The sequence below is a fragment of the Rhinolophus ferrumequinum genome, chromosome 20 (assembly GCF_004115265.2).
Source record: "Rhinolophus ferrumequinum isolate MPI-CBG mRhiFer1 chromosome 20, mRhiFer1_v1.p, whole genome shotgun sequence".
In the NCBI taxonomy this organism is placed as follows: domain Eukaryota; kingdom Metazoa; phylum Chordata; class Mammalia; order Chiroptera; family Rhinolophidae; genus Rhinolophus; species Rhinolophus ferrumequinum.
In genome coordinates, this window is record NC_046303.1 from 22,413,463 (window position 1) to 22,431,080 (window position 17,618).

A 17,618-nucleotide genomic window follows, 5' to 3' on the forward strand; every position below is an offset into this window, starting at 1 on the left:
TATATGGTCATAAATTTTATGTATTATAAGACATACCACTTGATTATTTGAGAAAGATGTAGGAAAACAAATATTTATTGTAGAGAAAATAATTTCTTAAAGACCTAATTATAAAATCTAATTATAAAATTATAAAATCTGTTCATCATGTACAATGCTGAAAATTTAGGGAAAAATTGGGAAAAAGTATCCATAATTCAAATTTTCAGTAATGACAACTAATGAAGGATATAATCCTTCATTTTGGGGAAGACGCACAGTGCACATATACAGAAAAAAAATAATTAAACACAATTCTATCATCTTTTCTAACACTACACCAAATTACAACTTTAAAAATTAAAAAAAAATAACTGCATTAGAATTTGCAGTTATGCGACTTGATTCAATGATATCCTCTAGCATCTTTATTTTAAAAGCCATGTGTTCTAATACATCACTTTAGGAAAATCAGAAACCTTTCTTGGAGAGGGAACTGTCTTTGAAATTTTTAAATCATATTGTAGTTTTAAGCTTAGAAAAAATAAAATGGCCTCTCTATATTTTTTTACTTTCATTGGCTCATTTAAATTATAAAGTACTAATACCCTGATGGCAAAAAACTAGCACAGCCTAAGAGCATAAAGTGAAAAAATAAAGTCCACTTCCCATGCTTTCACTGCTGATCTCATGCTACGGAGTAGAGTCCCACTCTAGGGAAGTAATAACATATTTAATCTTTTAACCCAGTCTTACATATACTTTAAGAAAATGTCTATGCATATGAACAATAAATCGACATACATGCATGTGTGTGCGTGCGTATATAGAAAATGAATTGAACATTTATGTCAGGCACCCAGTATGTATGAGACCATGTGCTATCAAACAATCAATAATTCATCACCAGTAACAAATGTCCCCCTCTGGTGGGGGATGATGGTAATGTGGGAGGCTAGGTGTGTGTCCAGGCAGAGGGTAGAGAGCAAATCTCTGTACCTTCCTCTTAATTTTGTTATTAACCTAAAACTGCTCTAAAAAGACAGTCTTTAAAAAAAAATCAGCAGGGAGTGGTGTCAAAACGACAGAGAGCAAGTCAGTTTCTTAAGGCTGAGTTTGTGTCAGACACAAAACTGATGGGGTGTTTCTGACTACTATTTGGGAAGTTAGAAGATAAGGTTTTATGGAAAGGAGGATTGAAGGGAGGTCCTCTCTTCTCAGCATTTCAATCAAGCAGGAATCTTCTGGGAAAAAAATAACACCCTAGACTGGTAACTAGTGAGATAATTTGCTTTGGAGCAATTGCTTGAAAAACCTGGATGGTAATGGACCTTCAGGATGCTCAAAGGTGGTAGTAGGCAGGCGTCCAAACATTCCCTCACTTATGAGATTTCTCAAGTCCCTCTTTCCCCCATCCTCCCAGAAGGGGACCTGCCCGAGCCTGTCTATCAGATGAAGTTTTATTTGAACGGCTGTACACACGAGAAAGATACTTAGCATACCCATGCCTATTTCACAACGAGAACAACATGAACTGCATAGAAATACCAAAGTCTAGCCTGAGACTTAATGGGACACAACACAGCAAGGTATGAGACTGTACTCCCTGACACAATTTTATAGGTGTGGACCACACAAACTCAAATTAAAAGAGAGGGGAAAACCAAACCAAACCAACCAACCAAACAAACAAAACAGCATAGTACTCCAAAATCTCTCAAGCATACTTTTTTAAAAGATTCAAACATATAATCATTCCTTTGTATTCATTTACCAAACACCCATCTGGTACTAGTTACCAGGGATGCAGCAGGGACCAGTCAGACCAGTTGCATGGTGCTCCCTTTCTCGCAGGTAGAGGTTTGACCCAAGCACTGCACAAAAAGTCTGGCAGACTGAAGTAACAAGAATTACTGGTCTCCAGTATGCAAGGTACATCACGTGATGCATTGAGTTGCAGTTGTGTTTATGAATGCTTTAATAATTCAATGTGTATGCTTTATTTTTAAACTTATAATTACTGTACATGATTGAAAACCATGGACCTAAACCCAGACTTTCTTCTAACACTCCAGGAAGGCTCTGAGATGTCACACCACTTGCTTGAGGTCATGTGTTGCATTCTAACACTGGTGATATAGCAGAGATCAAAACCAAAAATCCCTACCCATCAGGGGGGCTCACATACCTGGAATAGTCAGGGACAGAATCTGATTATCTCAAGCTCTACTCAGTGCAATTTCCCAATAGGCAACCAAAGTTGCTGCAGTGTCTTGGGAAATTATTTATGTGACTCATAAAGGCAGGTTTTTCATTATTTGCCTCTGATTTTATGGTTTAGAATCAGATAAAGTATAAATATTAATTTTAAAGTCTGGTTCAGCACTTGGATAAACTGGATTAGCATATATTACCTCCAAAATGCAAAAGAGTTCTACATGGATTTATATTAAGGAAAAAAAATGTCTTTCGTGAGAGGATTTAACAAAAATCCTGCCTCTTAGGGACATGTAAATAGTAGGAAATTTATGGCACCGAGGTTTCCAGTACTATAGGAACCAGTTATCAAATTATTTCCTGCTGAGGCCCAACTCTAACAAAAACAGTCTTCACACCCTAAACACTAAGGCTACATCCCTTTCCTCTAGCCCGCAGTTTCCTCTCTACCATCAACTTGGGGGTCTCCTTCCTGTTTATAATAACCCCAGTCTATTACCTTGTATGCTGAGAAAAAAAAAATGTCATGTTCTTTTCTTTTTTCTTTAGAAATGATCACAAATCCAGGAAGCTATCAAGGTTAGTTCGAAAAGTATTAAAGTCCTTTGTGTGGGTGTACAAAAGAGGATGACAGCAGAATATCATGAAACTGCGCCACCCACAGTGGTGTATGCTATATTATTGATGGTAAGTGTTAGGATCCCTTATTCTTCACCTCTGCCCAGTAGTTTTCTTAAGATTCATTTAGAAGTTCTCAAAAATAATAGTATACCTGACAATTATTTTTAAGTCATGATCTAACATAAAACTAAATTGAAATATGGACAGAGAAAAACATATCTTTCACAGATTTAATTATTAGTTTCCAAATAAAATATTTCTATAACTGAGAGAATTAAAGATAGTCAAAGGAGTGTAGTTTTCATATTCATGTGTGGTGTTCATCTCCCTTATATGTGATCATTATATTTTCTTTCTTTTTTGACATAAACTAAAAAACAAAAAGACACACTCGATATTAAAAATCAAGGAAGAATAATGAAAGCACTGTCTCCTCAGCATTTAGCAAAAGAATGGCACATTCATTGAGTTGCCTTTATTTTTCAAAGAACAGTTTACAAATATGACTATTAAAACATTTTTTTGACATTCTTCACTCAACACACGCCAAACCTGGAACAGGCCAAATGATCCCACCTGGTACTTAACTGCCCAAAAGATATTTGCTAAAGAGACCCACGGCCTGAGCATAGACATCAGAGTGAGTTAAGAAAAGTATTCTTGTGCACACCCTGCCAATATTGGTAGATTTTATATTTTAAAAAAATTAGAAATTATTCTAAATCATCATGTGTTTTTCCCCCTAATAGATACAAAGAAAATATGCTGTGGAAATTCCTAATGACAACCACAATTCCCGCATTCAAGTGATTCACATTAATCTGATTGTTAAATCCCCCTGAGCGCTCTCTCTCAGGGTTAACTGCTTCAGCAATGTCTTTATCCATAAGAATAGGGAAAAAAACCCAAAAAAACAGTCCAGTTGGAAAAAACAAATTGAGAAAATAACAAATCCTAAAATTCCTTTGAGGTGTAGATCAGGTTCCATGGATCGGATATTCAGACATTTCATTTGCAAAATAAACTTCACCAAGAATTTCCTACTCATTTTATTTTCCAGCTGTTTTGGCTATTTATACACTAGCTATTTTGGATAACTTCAAATCACTTTGTATTCACGGGCAAACTATTCAAACAGTATATGATTTTCTCTTTCATTGTTTCTTTTCTTAAGTCCATTATCAACTTTCCTGCTACCACCAATTCTGGAGATACTGGTTTATCATTTTCAGTTTAGTCTTCACCATGGGATGTCACATTTTATAAATTACTTGAGAGCAAGAACATACTATCAATGTGTTCTTTAAAATATAATCTACTGCATTTTTGATTTTAAAAAGTTGACATTGAGGAGAACACAGCTTTGAATGAAATCATTTCTAGTTCCAGTATGGTTGGCCCTGCAATTACAGCTAATATTTACTCTTCTGACTTGCCTGGCCCAATTCACCAATCCTTCCAGACTCTGTTCAAAATTTCACTTTCCCCAGGAATCAGACCTTCCACTGAGCTCCACCCTTGTGTCTGTACTGCTCTCTCTCTGGTTGGGGACTGGAGAAGGCTCTGCGGAGGAGGGGTCATTGGAGCCGAGAAGGATTTGAGTCAAATGGGATATGCAGAAGGGGTGGAGGGTATTCCAGGAGCAGGAAACAGGGGATTGGGTAGAAGAGCAACAACATTGTTGGATTTAGAGATGGAAGACTGGCAGGAGCCAGATAGCCACTTAAACATGCGAAGGTAACTGCTCAAAGGTGTCTAACCTATGGGAAGAGCTTTAGGACGATTACCTTAGCCCCTTTTGCTTCAGGGGCTGGCCTGTCTCCACCAGGATAGTATAAGCCGCTAGAGGACAAAGATCATGTGTTATCCTGTGTGATTCACTGAACATAGTAAATGCACACCGAGTTTCTTGTTAATGTAAAAAATAACGTTAATTCTGAGAGACGATTACTAGAGTTATATCTTGTATGAAAGAGTCTCTCTTAATTTGAAAAATAATTTTCATCTTCCAAAATGCAGGAAGATAGGCTTATGGCAAATACTAACGTCTATACAATTTTACTTTGAAATGATTTATCAGCTAGGCCTATAATTATGTTATTCATATATTTTCCAACTGCAAAAATAGACAGAATTGGCCCTAAAAATAACAGTTCACTTTTTATATAACATTTTATATTCCACAGCGTATCCTCACAGATTTCAAAGTCACCCTATAAATTTGGTTAACATCCCCGTTTTATATATGGAGAAACTGAAAGCCTTGGAAAATAAATCTCATCCTGGAGGCTGGAGCCTTGGTTTTCTCATTCTAACTCCCAGGGTTGTGGCTATGCTTGAGTGTCTCCCAGGGACCATCCATAATCATTTCCTACCAGGTCAGAAGAGGCTACTTAATGGGACTGCTTTACTCTACATATCAACAGACCAGGAAGAGATTTTACTCGGAGGCTAAAGAACACAGTTTTAAGGACTGCTTTGTCTGCAGGCTCTAACATAACCCCACAATAGATAACCAAATGACAAGAGATAAAAACTCCAATTTTCCAGCTTAAATGTATTCATTGGGAAAGTGAATGCTACCTTTTTCCTTCTGATGCAGAAATAACTTTCTATTTTTAATTGTTGGAACAGTTTTATTATACTCAGAGATAAGAGGCACCAGACTAGAGTTTTAAATTCCACAGTGACATATCCAATACAAACATGTGTCTAAGTTGGATATATACTAACGTGTGCTTCAACATGAACTTGCAGTGATACTGGACTGGCTACATAGTCCTTAGACATCGTGAAGACCTGACTTTGAATTTAAATCTTCTTTAAAAAAACCATTCAAATAAAGTCTGGGGAGACATATTATAAGGATACAAAAAATTTACATGTTGTCCTTTGGATACACTGACATTTAATAAGTCCAAAACATAATAAACTTAAACATCAAGACACAAGTTAATAAAGTTGCAAAAATCCATAAAATTGGTGTTGAAACAAGCAGTTAGATATGCAAACTCAGAGTAAGAACCTAGAAGACACACCAAGGTGTGCCTGAGTCTGGTCCTGATTTTCCTACATTAATCTACGTAGCCTAGCAATACTGACACAGCTCACAGCAGTTTAGGTACACTTTTATTTTTTTTTGGGGGGGGAAATGCCTTCTGACTTAGTTTTATGAGACACAGAAGAAAATCAGTAGCTCTACTTCATTCACCTCTTGATTTTCTCAGTTAAACTAAATATATTTGCACCCCTGTTCAGACTCGTCTGCAAATTACTCTGTCAGTTTCTCAAAATGATGAAGATTAATTGCCAGTAAGATATTCATAAAACTGTGACATAGCACTGAGTAATGCCACCTACCTGTTATTTTCATGGAGCAGTTAAAATGTGATGTGAACAGTTTATGGAAAAGCATTGTTCACAGGACAGTCTCTTGCTGATTTAGGTATAACTGTTTTAACATTTAAATGAATAATTTCATAAGCTAAATTCCAAGTATAGAGAAAGAGCATTTGTATTCAAATTACTTTCTTATGTTTTGTTAGGAAAAAACCTAGAAGAACAATTTCTTAGAGGCTGTAATACTTCCAAATTTTACTTTAAAAACTTCATTATGGAAAATTTCAACCATATCCAAAAGTAGAGAGAACAGTATAACGACGTCAACACACTCATTGCCCAGCTCCAATCGTTAAATCAACTTTGTTTCATTGATACTTAGTCCCCCACTGTCACAGTTACATTGAAGCAAATCTCAGATGTCGTATCATTTTCTCTTTAAGTAATTCAGTATATACCTCCAGAAGATAAGAGATCGTTTAAAAATATAACCACAATCTTATTTTCAACCTGAAAGAACATAAAATTCCTTAATGTCATTAAATATCCACTCAGTCAAGAAATGTACCTAAGTCTAAGGACAGAAAGTCAAATGTCAAGGAAGACATTACCCCGAAAGATAGAATACTCAAACCCGAGCTAGTCCCCCGCAATAAAAAGGAAACAGCATTCGCTTAAGACAGAGAGCTGGAGGGCAGGGGCTTTCATGGGGGAATCCAAGCAGGGCACGCAAAGTTTGCAACATGCGCACTTGGAAAAGGTTTTTCTTGGTTGACAGCATTTGTCAGCATATCCAGCAGCTTGAGACTGAAAACATTTGAAGAACTTCTGTCCTTGGTTATGACTGTGATGATGCCACCATCAACGTCACAGTGCCAAGAAGAAGTAATCAAGTACGGACACAAATCCACCTAAAATAACTTGAAGATCCAACTGAATACAACTCAGCTTATCCTGGGCATACAGTAGGTACAAGACAATGGGTTACAATCTTGATGAACAAAGGTAAATTACTTCGATAATTTAAAGTCTAGAAGGAGAAGGGGTCAAATAGATTAATAATAGCCATAACAGAATGCCATGAAAAGGGTGACTGCTTTAGGTATTTTCATGGGGATCCAAGGGAAGAAGCAACGATGTTACTTGGGTGGGGGGCCCTTGAGGGTCATTAGAAGACAGAGAGCTGTAGAGGATGTCAATAATTGCACCAGTAACTCCTGTCTAAAGATTTTACCTATGCCCCTAGCTGAAGGACGTGAATTAATGTGTTTACCAGAGTCTGTACTCTCCTCAGTAAACAGGGTGGGAGAGGTGATCATGAAAGGTGGAGAAGAAGTTACATGTAAATAGCATTTTGAAAACTGAGCAGCCCTCAGATTGTGGGAGGAGAGAGTCAGTGAAGAGGGAAGGGAGGTCATTCCAGGAAGAGAAAAGCAGAAACAAATGGGTGGAAATTACTGGCATGTTAGGGAACCAGCAGCAGCCTGGTGAACCTAAGAGCTGAGCATGTGGGAGGGGCTGGCTGACTGGAAATGTCTGCTGGGACCAGAAGCTGGAGCCTTCCAGGCTAGAACTGAGCCTTTATTCTGTGGCCAGAGAAAAGTCATTGACAAGGTTTACGTGAATCCGTTCTACCTTTACAGAATGTCTCACTCTTGCGTGGATGATGGGTGCTCAATGTTTATTGAACTGGTGGTGTCTTGAATTAGTTTGATGGGGTGAGATGAGAGAGAAGCAGGCCACTTAGGAAATCCATTGCAATAGGCCAGGAGAGGTTCAGGGTGACAGTAGTAGAAAAGAGATGAGGGGACACGTATACGCATTTCAGACATTTCAGAAATCAGTATTTCTAAAAATGTAAAGAAAGAAACAGAAGAGAGACCAAAGCGTTATACAAATTCTATTATACAGAGTGGAACAGTGTGTTAGCATGCTCCCATTTCTGTAAAAAAAAAAAGTGGAAATATACATATGAGTATGAGGAATAAACACATAAAATATCTCAAGAAGGATTTGAGAGGAATAGATACATTGGTTGTAGGGCATGGAGAAGGAACTGGAGAGAGAGGAAGGAGAGACTTTTGTCCCTCCGGCATGCTGAACCATATGACTATCTATTAGCTGGTTAACAGGATATATAATTTCCCCCTTACTGTCAGCCAACTAGGCAGAAAATCAGGAAAAGAAGAAAAGTTTTAGAGACAGATCTACATTCCAGTTCTGGCTTTGATACTTCCTAACGGTGGGGGATGGGCAAATTGATTAATTTCTTTTAGTTTCTGTGTTCTTATTTGCAGAAATAATATTGGTAATTCCCACAATTCTATAATAATAATTAAAATAATCCTATACAAAGCATCTGGTAGAATATCTATCACAGACTAAATACTCAATATGTAGTTATTTCATTATCAATAAAACTTCTTTGATATGAATATATTCTTAGTACAAGAAAAGTTCCTTGATCTAGTTTAAGGATGCTCATTAGCTAATCTTATTCCTACATTAAATATTAACACTGTACAAAACGATTAATGTAATCCATCTGATGAACACTATCCATTACATATCTGTTTCTAGAAATTTAAACAACATATTATTTATCTGCATTTCTAGGTAGATGTTAGTTTGTCTTTAAATGTCTTGATTTACTGAAGTCATGTATTCACAGAGGACTAAATACCAACCAGGTGCCATAAGGCACCAAGAAGTAATAATAAGTTGCTATCATCGAGGATCTGACAACCTCAGTGAGACAAACAGGTGTGACCTTCAAGTAACCATGGCCCCAATTTGGCACAAGAGATGGAAATACTGGCAATGAAGTACCCAATTCTGGCCATGCACTGCTGTAAGATGTTAAGTCACATTTTAGGGGAGGTTACTCTGGAAGCATTTTCTTAGGTGGGTTTCTACTGCATGATACTGTGTTTTAAATCAATTGAGACTGTGGCAGTAACAGCATTCTAAGTGTTACAAAAGCTTGGTCACTCTCAAAAGCCTTACTACATGTTGTTTGAACAGCCACATCATTATTAAAGCATCATCCAACAAAAGTTTCTTTGTTGTACACTGAGATGGATAATTTCAAACCATTTTCACGTGAGATGTTCTGGCTCAGATCTGCCCCAGTCTGTAAAGATGAAGAAGTCTTAGAGAAGAAAACAGCTGGGGTTTAAGAAAGATTTTTGTTAAAGGCAGGAAATAATGATGAACATCTTCCAGAATTTCAGAAGTGTTGGTGAATGCTTAAAAAAAAAAAAAAGATGATGGTGTAAACCAAAGGAAAATGCACTTCACTTCGTATACACTGTGGGGAGAAAGAGTGGTGGTAGGGATGCTTAACAAAAACCACCTAATTATTCAAATATTTCTCTTTGAAGCAGATGGATCTTGGGAGAAACATCAATACTAGTCTGTAGAGAAACAACAATAAAACGAAACGTACACACTAATTTCTGAAGCAGCTTTCACTGATGCTGTAAATATGTTACGGATGCGCGCCCTGGAGGGATGACTGACTTCGTATCAGCAAGCAAGTCTTGTGTCTAAGCCACAAGAGGGTGCACACTTGTATTTACCCCCTAGCTATTGGAGCTCGAGGCTACATATTACAGTTGAATGAAGACTGGATTAAGAGGCTAATCTAAGGCTATATATAGACAGCAACACCAATTTAATCTCCGCCCCCTTCCCTTCCCCTCCCTATTTCCATAAATCTCAAGATCGGAGTTACAAAGAGACTGAGAACTCTAGCAGAGCGAAGAGGCCCTTCCTCCCCTTTCCCTTTAGGTCGTCTCTCCTAAACGAAGTATTAGTGCAAGTGTAAATTGCTTCCAAACATCCTTAACAGGCACCACAAAGCGAATCAGACCCTGTTTTCTTCTACAGCTTCCACAGAGGCCAGAGGAGATGACAAGTAGTGTGCGTGTGTGTGGTGATGGTGAGGGGGAGGCTTGCCAAAAGATAACTACCTTCTTCCTTTCCACCCCTAGTCCTGAGCTTCAGCCCCGGCCTCCCTGGGAGACGCATCTGGCCGTGCCACGCACGAGACGATGTGCACCCGCCACTTCCCACCGCGTGGTGGGCCCCCACCCGCTCGCGGTCCCAGGGTCTCCCGGGGCGGCCAAATGTGGCCAGTGGCGGGTCTTCACTCGGAGGCACTGATACGTGGTATGTGTGAGGTTCATCGTGTCGAGGGTATGCTTCCCCACGGAGAGGCAGTAAGCCACCCACCCCAGCAGGCACATGCTTCCTCCCAGCCAGCTCCAACCCCGTGGAAGCCCCAGCGGGGCGACGGCCGCGGTTCCCGCAGCCCCCTCTGCTCCCCCTGCCCCACCTGGGTTGCTTCTCACCTGTCGGAGAAGGTAGCGGCGACGCGCGAGGCTGGGAGCTGCGGCGATTCCAGCAGCAGCAGTGGTAGCGGCAGCAGTGGCGGCGGCAGACAATGGAGGAGTGAAGGACAGACACATTGACATAGACACACGGAGCCCGGCGCAGCCCCGCCTCCCGCCCCGCCCCGCCCCGCCTCCCAGCCCGCCCCCGACCCGGGCCGCGCCACTCCGGAGGAAATGGGGGAGGTGAGCGAGAACCTGGGGCCTCTGCACGCCCTAAGCAGCCATCGCCGGACACAGAACTTACAGATAGAGTTTTTAAATATTGCGTGACCCTGCGTATCTGAACCCGACAGGATAGGAGTGGGAGACGGGTAAGAGGAATTTATTTTCCCCCCTCTGGTTTTCTCCATTTGTTTTTGTCTTCCCAGGCTGTTCCAATGGGAGTCTTTGGCTGCCTCCTCTTACGGCTCCTCCTACGGACTCGGCCAATGATTCGCGGGGGGCGGTGACTGCCGCTGGGGCCTGCGGAGACCGCCTGCCCGGCTCGCCGGAGCTCGCCGGCTGCTCGCCAGCCCGCGGGAGAGAGGAGAGAATTCGAATGCTTCCGCGGTTGGCTACTCAGTATTCTGGTCTCTAATTGCCCCTCTGCGGCTGGCGTCCCTAACACAGACACATCATTATTTTTTAATTCTTCCAAAGACTCAGAATAACCTTCAAGCTGGCGGGAGCAATGGTTCACATAAAGAAAGGCGAGCTGACCCAGGAGGAAAAGGAGCTGCTGGAAGCCATCGGAAAAGGTATGGGTGCTGGGCTGCCACGGAGGCGCTGCCAGTCTGGCCTGGAGGCGTGGCGGAGCCCCGGAGGAGCCCCAGGCCCCGCTGACCCTGGGCTGCGGTTCTGCATGGATCGCTGCCCCGGACCGGGAAATAGCGTTTCTCGCTTTGGTCTGGGACCGGTTGCGGGGGCGGAGAGGTAGGGAGGGAGAAGTAGTGCTGGGATGAGAGCGGAGGTTACAGAGGCTCGTCCTTTAAATTAGCTTTTGGAAAGGTACACATTTCCAGGTCCCCCCTCAGATTATAAAGAACGATCCAGGGGTGTGGTCCCCAGGGTGTGCATTCTTCAACACTACTTAGATGATTTTGACCACGGTCTGTCTTGGCGACAGTGGCCTGGTAGTTTCAGGTTCTTAGACGGGTGTTTAAAAGGCCGTTTTCGACTTCCGGAGGCCGAAAGATCTGGATTCCGTGGATGTCCCCGCCCCCGCTTGGGGGTGGAGGGAGCTACTAAGGAGAAAGGTTCTTTATTAGGACACAGAACTAGTTCTGTAATTTGCCCCATTGAAGTTTCTGCGTCCAGACCCCTTCTACCCCCTGCAGGAACTTGCAGAGAAGCGAGGAGTTTGGCTAGGCGTCCACACCCCTCAGCACACTTAGTACGACTGCGATCTTCTAATCGCGCTTTCCTTTCCACTCTCGCAACGCGTGTCCCGCTTCCGCCGCTCAGGGTCGTAGGCAGGGAGACGCGGGCCCTGGGGACGAGCCAGAAGACGTGTTTCCCCCTCATTCCGGAAAGGACGTCCCAGAGGTGTTCCCTGTTAAGTCCCGTTACCTGGCAGGTACATCAGCGTGACTACGTGACTTCTCCTGCAGCCACAGAGCGGGGATGGGGATGCATGGGACGGAGGGCACAGTTAATGTGGTTGTTTTAAGCTCAAGAATGAGAAAGCCACGTCTGCCCTCGAATGGCAGAGAGGCCAGGCACTGCAGCATCCAGTGCCTGGCTTCCCAGTTTCCAGTCTTGTCTTTCTTTCTAAGTAGTCAGGCCCAAATCTGGACCCCCAGAGAGAGTAAGGCAGATTTATTCTTCATGCTGACAAGTAAAGTCTAAATGTAAAAGAAAAAAAAAAATCGGATTTGAACTCAACAGGTGCGGATGAGCGGAGACCACCCCATCTGATGTCAGCAATTTTAAGTCGCAGCTATATTTATCATAAATGTTCTTTGCCTGGAATTGTGGGACTTGCTGTCTTCGTTTGTTCTGCACGGTTATCACTGACCTATTTGGCATTGCAGCCTTTCTATTCTAACTCTCTCTCTGGGTAATTTCTCCCTGCCTTTGGTGGCTCTGGGATTCAATTCAGCAAACATGTGAGTCCCAGCTGTGTGCCAGGTACTGTGCTGGGCAAAAAGGAGACAAAGGATCAACCCACAATCCACTAGGGATGCAAATAATGTTTTAAAGCAGTCCAGAGCTATCCTGTTCTCTTAGAAGTGTAAACAAGTGAGTAGTTTTATAAAGTGGGTCTCTGAACGGGGCAGTCGTGGTGGGGGGGAATCCTTGGATATATTCTTAGATGTCCACCAGTTTATATTTTAAAGATTAAATAAAAGAGAATTAATGTGAATTTAAGCAGATTAGTGCTGTGGTATTTCTGGGCTCACATCCTGCATCAAGTTGCACCTCTGCACACACTGCTGTTTTTCACCAATTCTATTGGCCCAAGAGGAGGAGAGAACTGAGATGAACTCAGTATGTGGATACTTTCTTATCAAGTAAAGGTCCGTGGGACACTACTATACTCTCAAAGAGAAGTAATGGCAGATAGGAGAAAACTACAGCCAACCTTTATTGAATGTTATTATGAGCCAGGCATAATTATTATCACTTGATGAACTCGGAATTATTTTTCAGCTACGACATTGTGAGAGACAGTATGGGATGTGGTTCCATGCAGGCCTGGTTTGGAATCCTACCACAGTCTTTTGCTGGAGATGTGTCCTTGGGCAAGTGTCTGTTTCTGAGCTTCAGGTTCTCCATGTGAAAAGTGGTACCCACCTCACAACACTGTGTGATGATGAAATGAATTAGCATATGTAAAGAATTTAAAATGTTACTAGTGTTGGGTGTTATTATCATAAACATGTCTTCACTTTAGAGACAAGAAAACCAAGGAACTGAGAAATTAGATAACTTGCCCAGTGTCACACAGGTAAAAGCGGTGGAGCAGAGATATCATACAGCCCATAGTCCTAGAAATATGCTGGACTTGAAAGCAAAACAAAAAAATGAAACCAGCACCGTAGCCATCCATACTGTATTCACTTTGAGAGGCAATTTAATTTTCATCTGTCAAGTTACTTTTCATTTTAAATGTTATTGACTTTTATAGTTTTGAAGATATTCAATTTGTAAAATAATATTTGGTTAATACTTGAATAAAGGTCACGAGCAAAATTTATTGTGTAAGAAACATATTTTTAAGGGAGTGGGGGGTTCTTAATATTTTTTTCACCCTTTAGTACATTTCTTAACTTTGAGAAGCACTAGATTAGTCAGTACTAGTACTTGGAACTAACAATAAATTTTCAGCCAAGTGTGACCTATCATCTTGGCCAATCTAAAATAAACTCAGCAAATGTTTGAGTGCTTTTTTCTTCCAATCACTGCCCTCCAGAAGTTAAGCAGACTTCCAGTCCAGAAAATAGCACACGTTGCTCCTGGGAACTTTTAGAACAATTTCATTTTCTGAGTGAATTCACATGCGAAGTATTCTACAGATTGTATATGTGTTAGAATGCCAAGATGTTCCAGGTGAAACTTAAGCTGTTTCCTATCCATATAAATCACAGATAAAGACAGCATCCATTTCACAACATTTAAGGAGTGAAAATTGAAATGACTGGAGCACATTTAACTGGCTTGTATTCCTGGTAGATTGACCCATTCTTCTAAGTTCTGGTATCTTTTTCCTTAAGCACAGAGGAAGCACTGTTTCAAAATACATTAAACCTTCTTTAAGGATATAAACCAGAAGACATCCCATTACTTACTTTGTTTAGTACTTGAAATCCTTGGAATTACTGTTGTTGACTTAACAAGATAATAATGTACTCACTTTTTTTTTTCATTTGTTGTGTAAAATGAGCGATGAAACAGGTTTGGATAATAAAGCTTATTCTACCAACTTCATTGAAGTATAATTAAAATACGATAAATGGTGCACATTTAAAGTGTACACATTTTAAAAATCAGTTTTGACTTAGGTATACATCCATCACTATAATCCAGATAATCAACAGTTCCATCACCCACAAAAGGTTCTTTATGCCTTTTTATTATCTGTCACTCCTTCCACCACTGTCTCCAGGGAACCACTGATAGGTTTCTGTCCCTGTTGATTAGATCCCTTTGTTCTACAATTTTATTTAAATGGAATCATATAGTAAGTAGACCTTTTTTTTTTTTTTTTTTTGCATGGCTTATTTTACTCGGCATCATGATTTTGAGGTTCATTTATGCAGTACCGATAGTCTATTTTTCATTTTCTTTTATTTTTATATATGGTTGTACCATTATTTGCTAATCATTCGCTTTGATGGATATTTCAGTTGTTTCCAATTCTGGACTGTTAAGAAAGATCTTGCTGTAAGTCCTGTGTAGTTAGTATTGTTATTTTTAATATTTTTATGGTTTAGAAAGATTCAGGTCTACTAATAATTATAGAGATCAAAGAAAAATTTTAATTTAAATATATAGTTACCATTAACTCAATGACTGGGCAGGTTATGCTCTATGGGCTTCATTGTTTTCATTTACAAAACAACAGCTCTTTTAGATACTCTAATTTTTATGCAGTGATTCATAATCCTAATTGAAGGCCATTTTGTTACATAGTCTAATAATAGATACGACTAAGAGATCTTTTAGAAATTTCACATTTAAATAAATTCACCATTTCAATATACAGTTAAATTAGAAGTCTACTTTTAAAATGCATTTATAACTATGTAGTTATAATTAAATCTAAATCCATATATTGTTATTTTAAAATTATGACATTATGTTATACATGATTTTACTTATACATACACATTAGAGCAACTAACAAGACACACAGTATTTTAAATAACTTAACTGGGATTAGATTCCTTACAACATCCCTTTTTGGGGATCCCACTAACTGGTTGAAACCCATACGAAATCCTATGGTTACCTGATGGATTGCTGGAAATAGAAATGTCAAAAGTTTGTTTCTCCCTTTTTGTTTGTTTTGACTACTACATCTGCTCACATCTGCTTGTCTTCAGTTAGAGATTTGTGGTCCCAATCTAGATATTAGAAATAACAATGAATTATATTGTGCTGCTCTGAATATAAAATAACAAGAGCATCTCATGTGCACTGAGAGAGTACTCTGGGCCCACCATTAGGACAAGCCCTCAGTCTTCCTCAGAACTCTACGGGTTGGATACTCCTATCTGCTTCCCAGATGAGGAAACTGAGGGTTTCATAGGACTTGTTCAATTTCACAGTAGTCCTGTGGTGAGATAGGAGAGACGGTGGTAATGTGGGAACACCCCTGTTAGCATCATATCTTCTCGGCTAAAATGCTGAACCATCCAGATTAGGCTGGTCATCCCCACTTTAATGAGGCAGGTTGGGTTGTATTTTCTTCTTTGGTTGAGCTACTTGGAGAAATTCTTTTAGGTTGGTCAGCCCCACTTTAATGAGGCAGGTTGGGTTGTATTTTCTTCTTTGGTTGAGCTACTTGGAGAAATTCTCAAAAGGAAAACAAATCATTAAATATTACTTTCATAAGTTATCAATCTCTTAATTTTTGTCTCCACCTAAGATAAATGTTGGGTCATTTCATGTCTCCCTTATACTGTGTTTCCCCCAAAATAAGACCTAGCTGGACAATCAGCTGTAATGCATCTTTTGGAACAAAAATTAATATAAGACCCGGTCTTATTTTACTATAAGACCGGGTTAATATAATATAATGTATAATATAATTAATATAATACAATATTGGGTCTCATATTAATTTTTGCTCCAAAAGACACGTGAGAGCTGATTGTCCAGTTAGGTCCTATTTTCGGGGAAACACGGTAGTACTGTATCCCCAGTCTTAAGAGTTTGTTAAATCAGATTTAACATAACTTCTTTCCCAGAGTAAAAAAATGAATCTTTTAACATAAAAGCAAACTATTGTTTGAAAAGCTACTATGGACAGTGAGAAAGTAAAAATCTGTGTTTCACATTTCTGTGCTATTCTAAACTGGTTTCTTACTGTCATTAAATTAGGAAGACCAAATTAGAAATCATCACAAGTTTTTCCTGTTTGGGTATTTTGCTCATCCATTTTCCAAAATCTGTTTTCATTCTCTAGAAGCCCAAACCATTCCAGAAAAAAATTTCTTATCTTGGTCCCTGCATTTCAAAAGGCTAACTGGCATGCAGTGGTATGTGTGTGCATGCCTCATCTTTTCTCTTTTTCATTTCTGATTGCTCCTTGACAGGACAGATTTAACTTAGATTGCTGGCCATTGGGCGAAACATTTTATAGTTATAGGCCTGTTCTCTAATGTGAGCCAATTATGATTTTAAGCTTCATCTTCCCCTAACATGTAGCAGGCCTTGACTTGCTAATAATCCCTATGGTGTTCTTCCTGTACTGCATAAACATCTCGATCAGATAGAAAATAACTTCAGTTATTCTTTGGAGGACAACAGGACTTAGCTAAAGCATCTTGCTCAAGTGAAAGTGAGGTGTGGGAGTTTTTGTTCTGTTGTAATTCCTCTCTGAAGATGTTTGAGAAAGTCTGATAAGAAGCCACCGGAATGGATAAGGGTGGCTTACATACTTGAAGGCTTTCATCTCTCATTCTGTAGCCATTCAGCCAATGATACCAGCTGTTCTCAGATGGAGTACAGGGTCAGACCACGCACTATTTACAATCTAGCGCTGCCATATTCCAGGGACTTGCAGGTTATTCCTTGACATTTCCCCAGCAGGGCTGTTTGTCAGCCTAGGAGACCTTTCTCTGTCTATTCCAGGTTGGTGACGGGCAACCAGCTGACACCCGTAAGAAGCAGGTCAGGGAGAAGCACGCTTATCTTTATCCTGCATTCCACCTTTAACTGGAAGCCAAGCAGCATTTAGCACATGCTTGAACTATAATAATTCTAATTTTAAAGAGAAGAAATAACTCCTAGTTGGGGGATGTTCTTATTCTTTTGTGTCCTTTCACAGTAGAGGCTTATCTCATCCTTTCTCTCTGAGAACATTCAATTCCATTGTTCTCTTCCCCCTCAAACCAGAAATTTTTTGGCAGAACCTGT

General features: G+C 40.0%; 2 protein-coding genes across 2 annotated transcripts in view; one reads left to right on the forward strand and one right to left on the reverse strand.

Moving 5' to 3' along the window:
• Nucleotides 1-10,654, reverse strand: part of BZW2 (basic leucine zipper and W2 domains 2) — a 56,746-nt gene extending 46,092 nt beyond the window's left edge. Inside the window, exon 1 of the mRNA XM_033088909.1 lies at nt 10,512-10,654. The gene's annotated coding sequence lies outside the window, so the exon portion shown is untranslated. The remainder of the gene's footprint in view (nt 1-10,511) is intronic.
• A 359-nt stretch (nt 10,655-11,013) lies between these two features.
• Nucleotides 11,014-17,618, forward strand: part of ANKMY2 (ankyrin repeat and MYND domain containing 2) — a 33,534-nt gene continuing 26,929 nt past the window's right edge. The window contains exon 1 of the mRNA XM_033088681.1: nt 11,014-11,290. Coding sequence (XP_032944572.1) covers nt 11,224-11,290 — 67 coding nt within the window. The 5' untranslated portion in view covers nt 11,014-11,223. The remainder of the gene's footprint in view (nt 11,291-17,618) is intronic.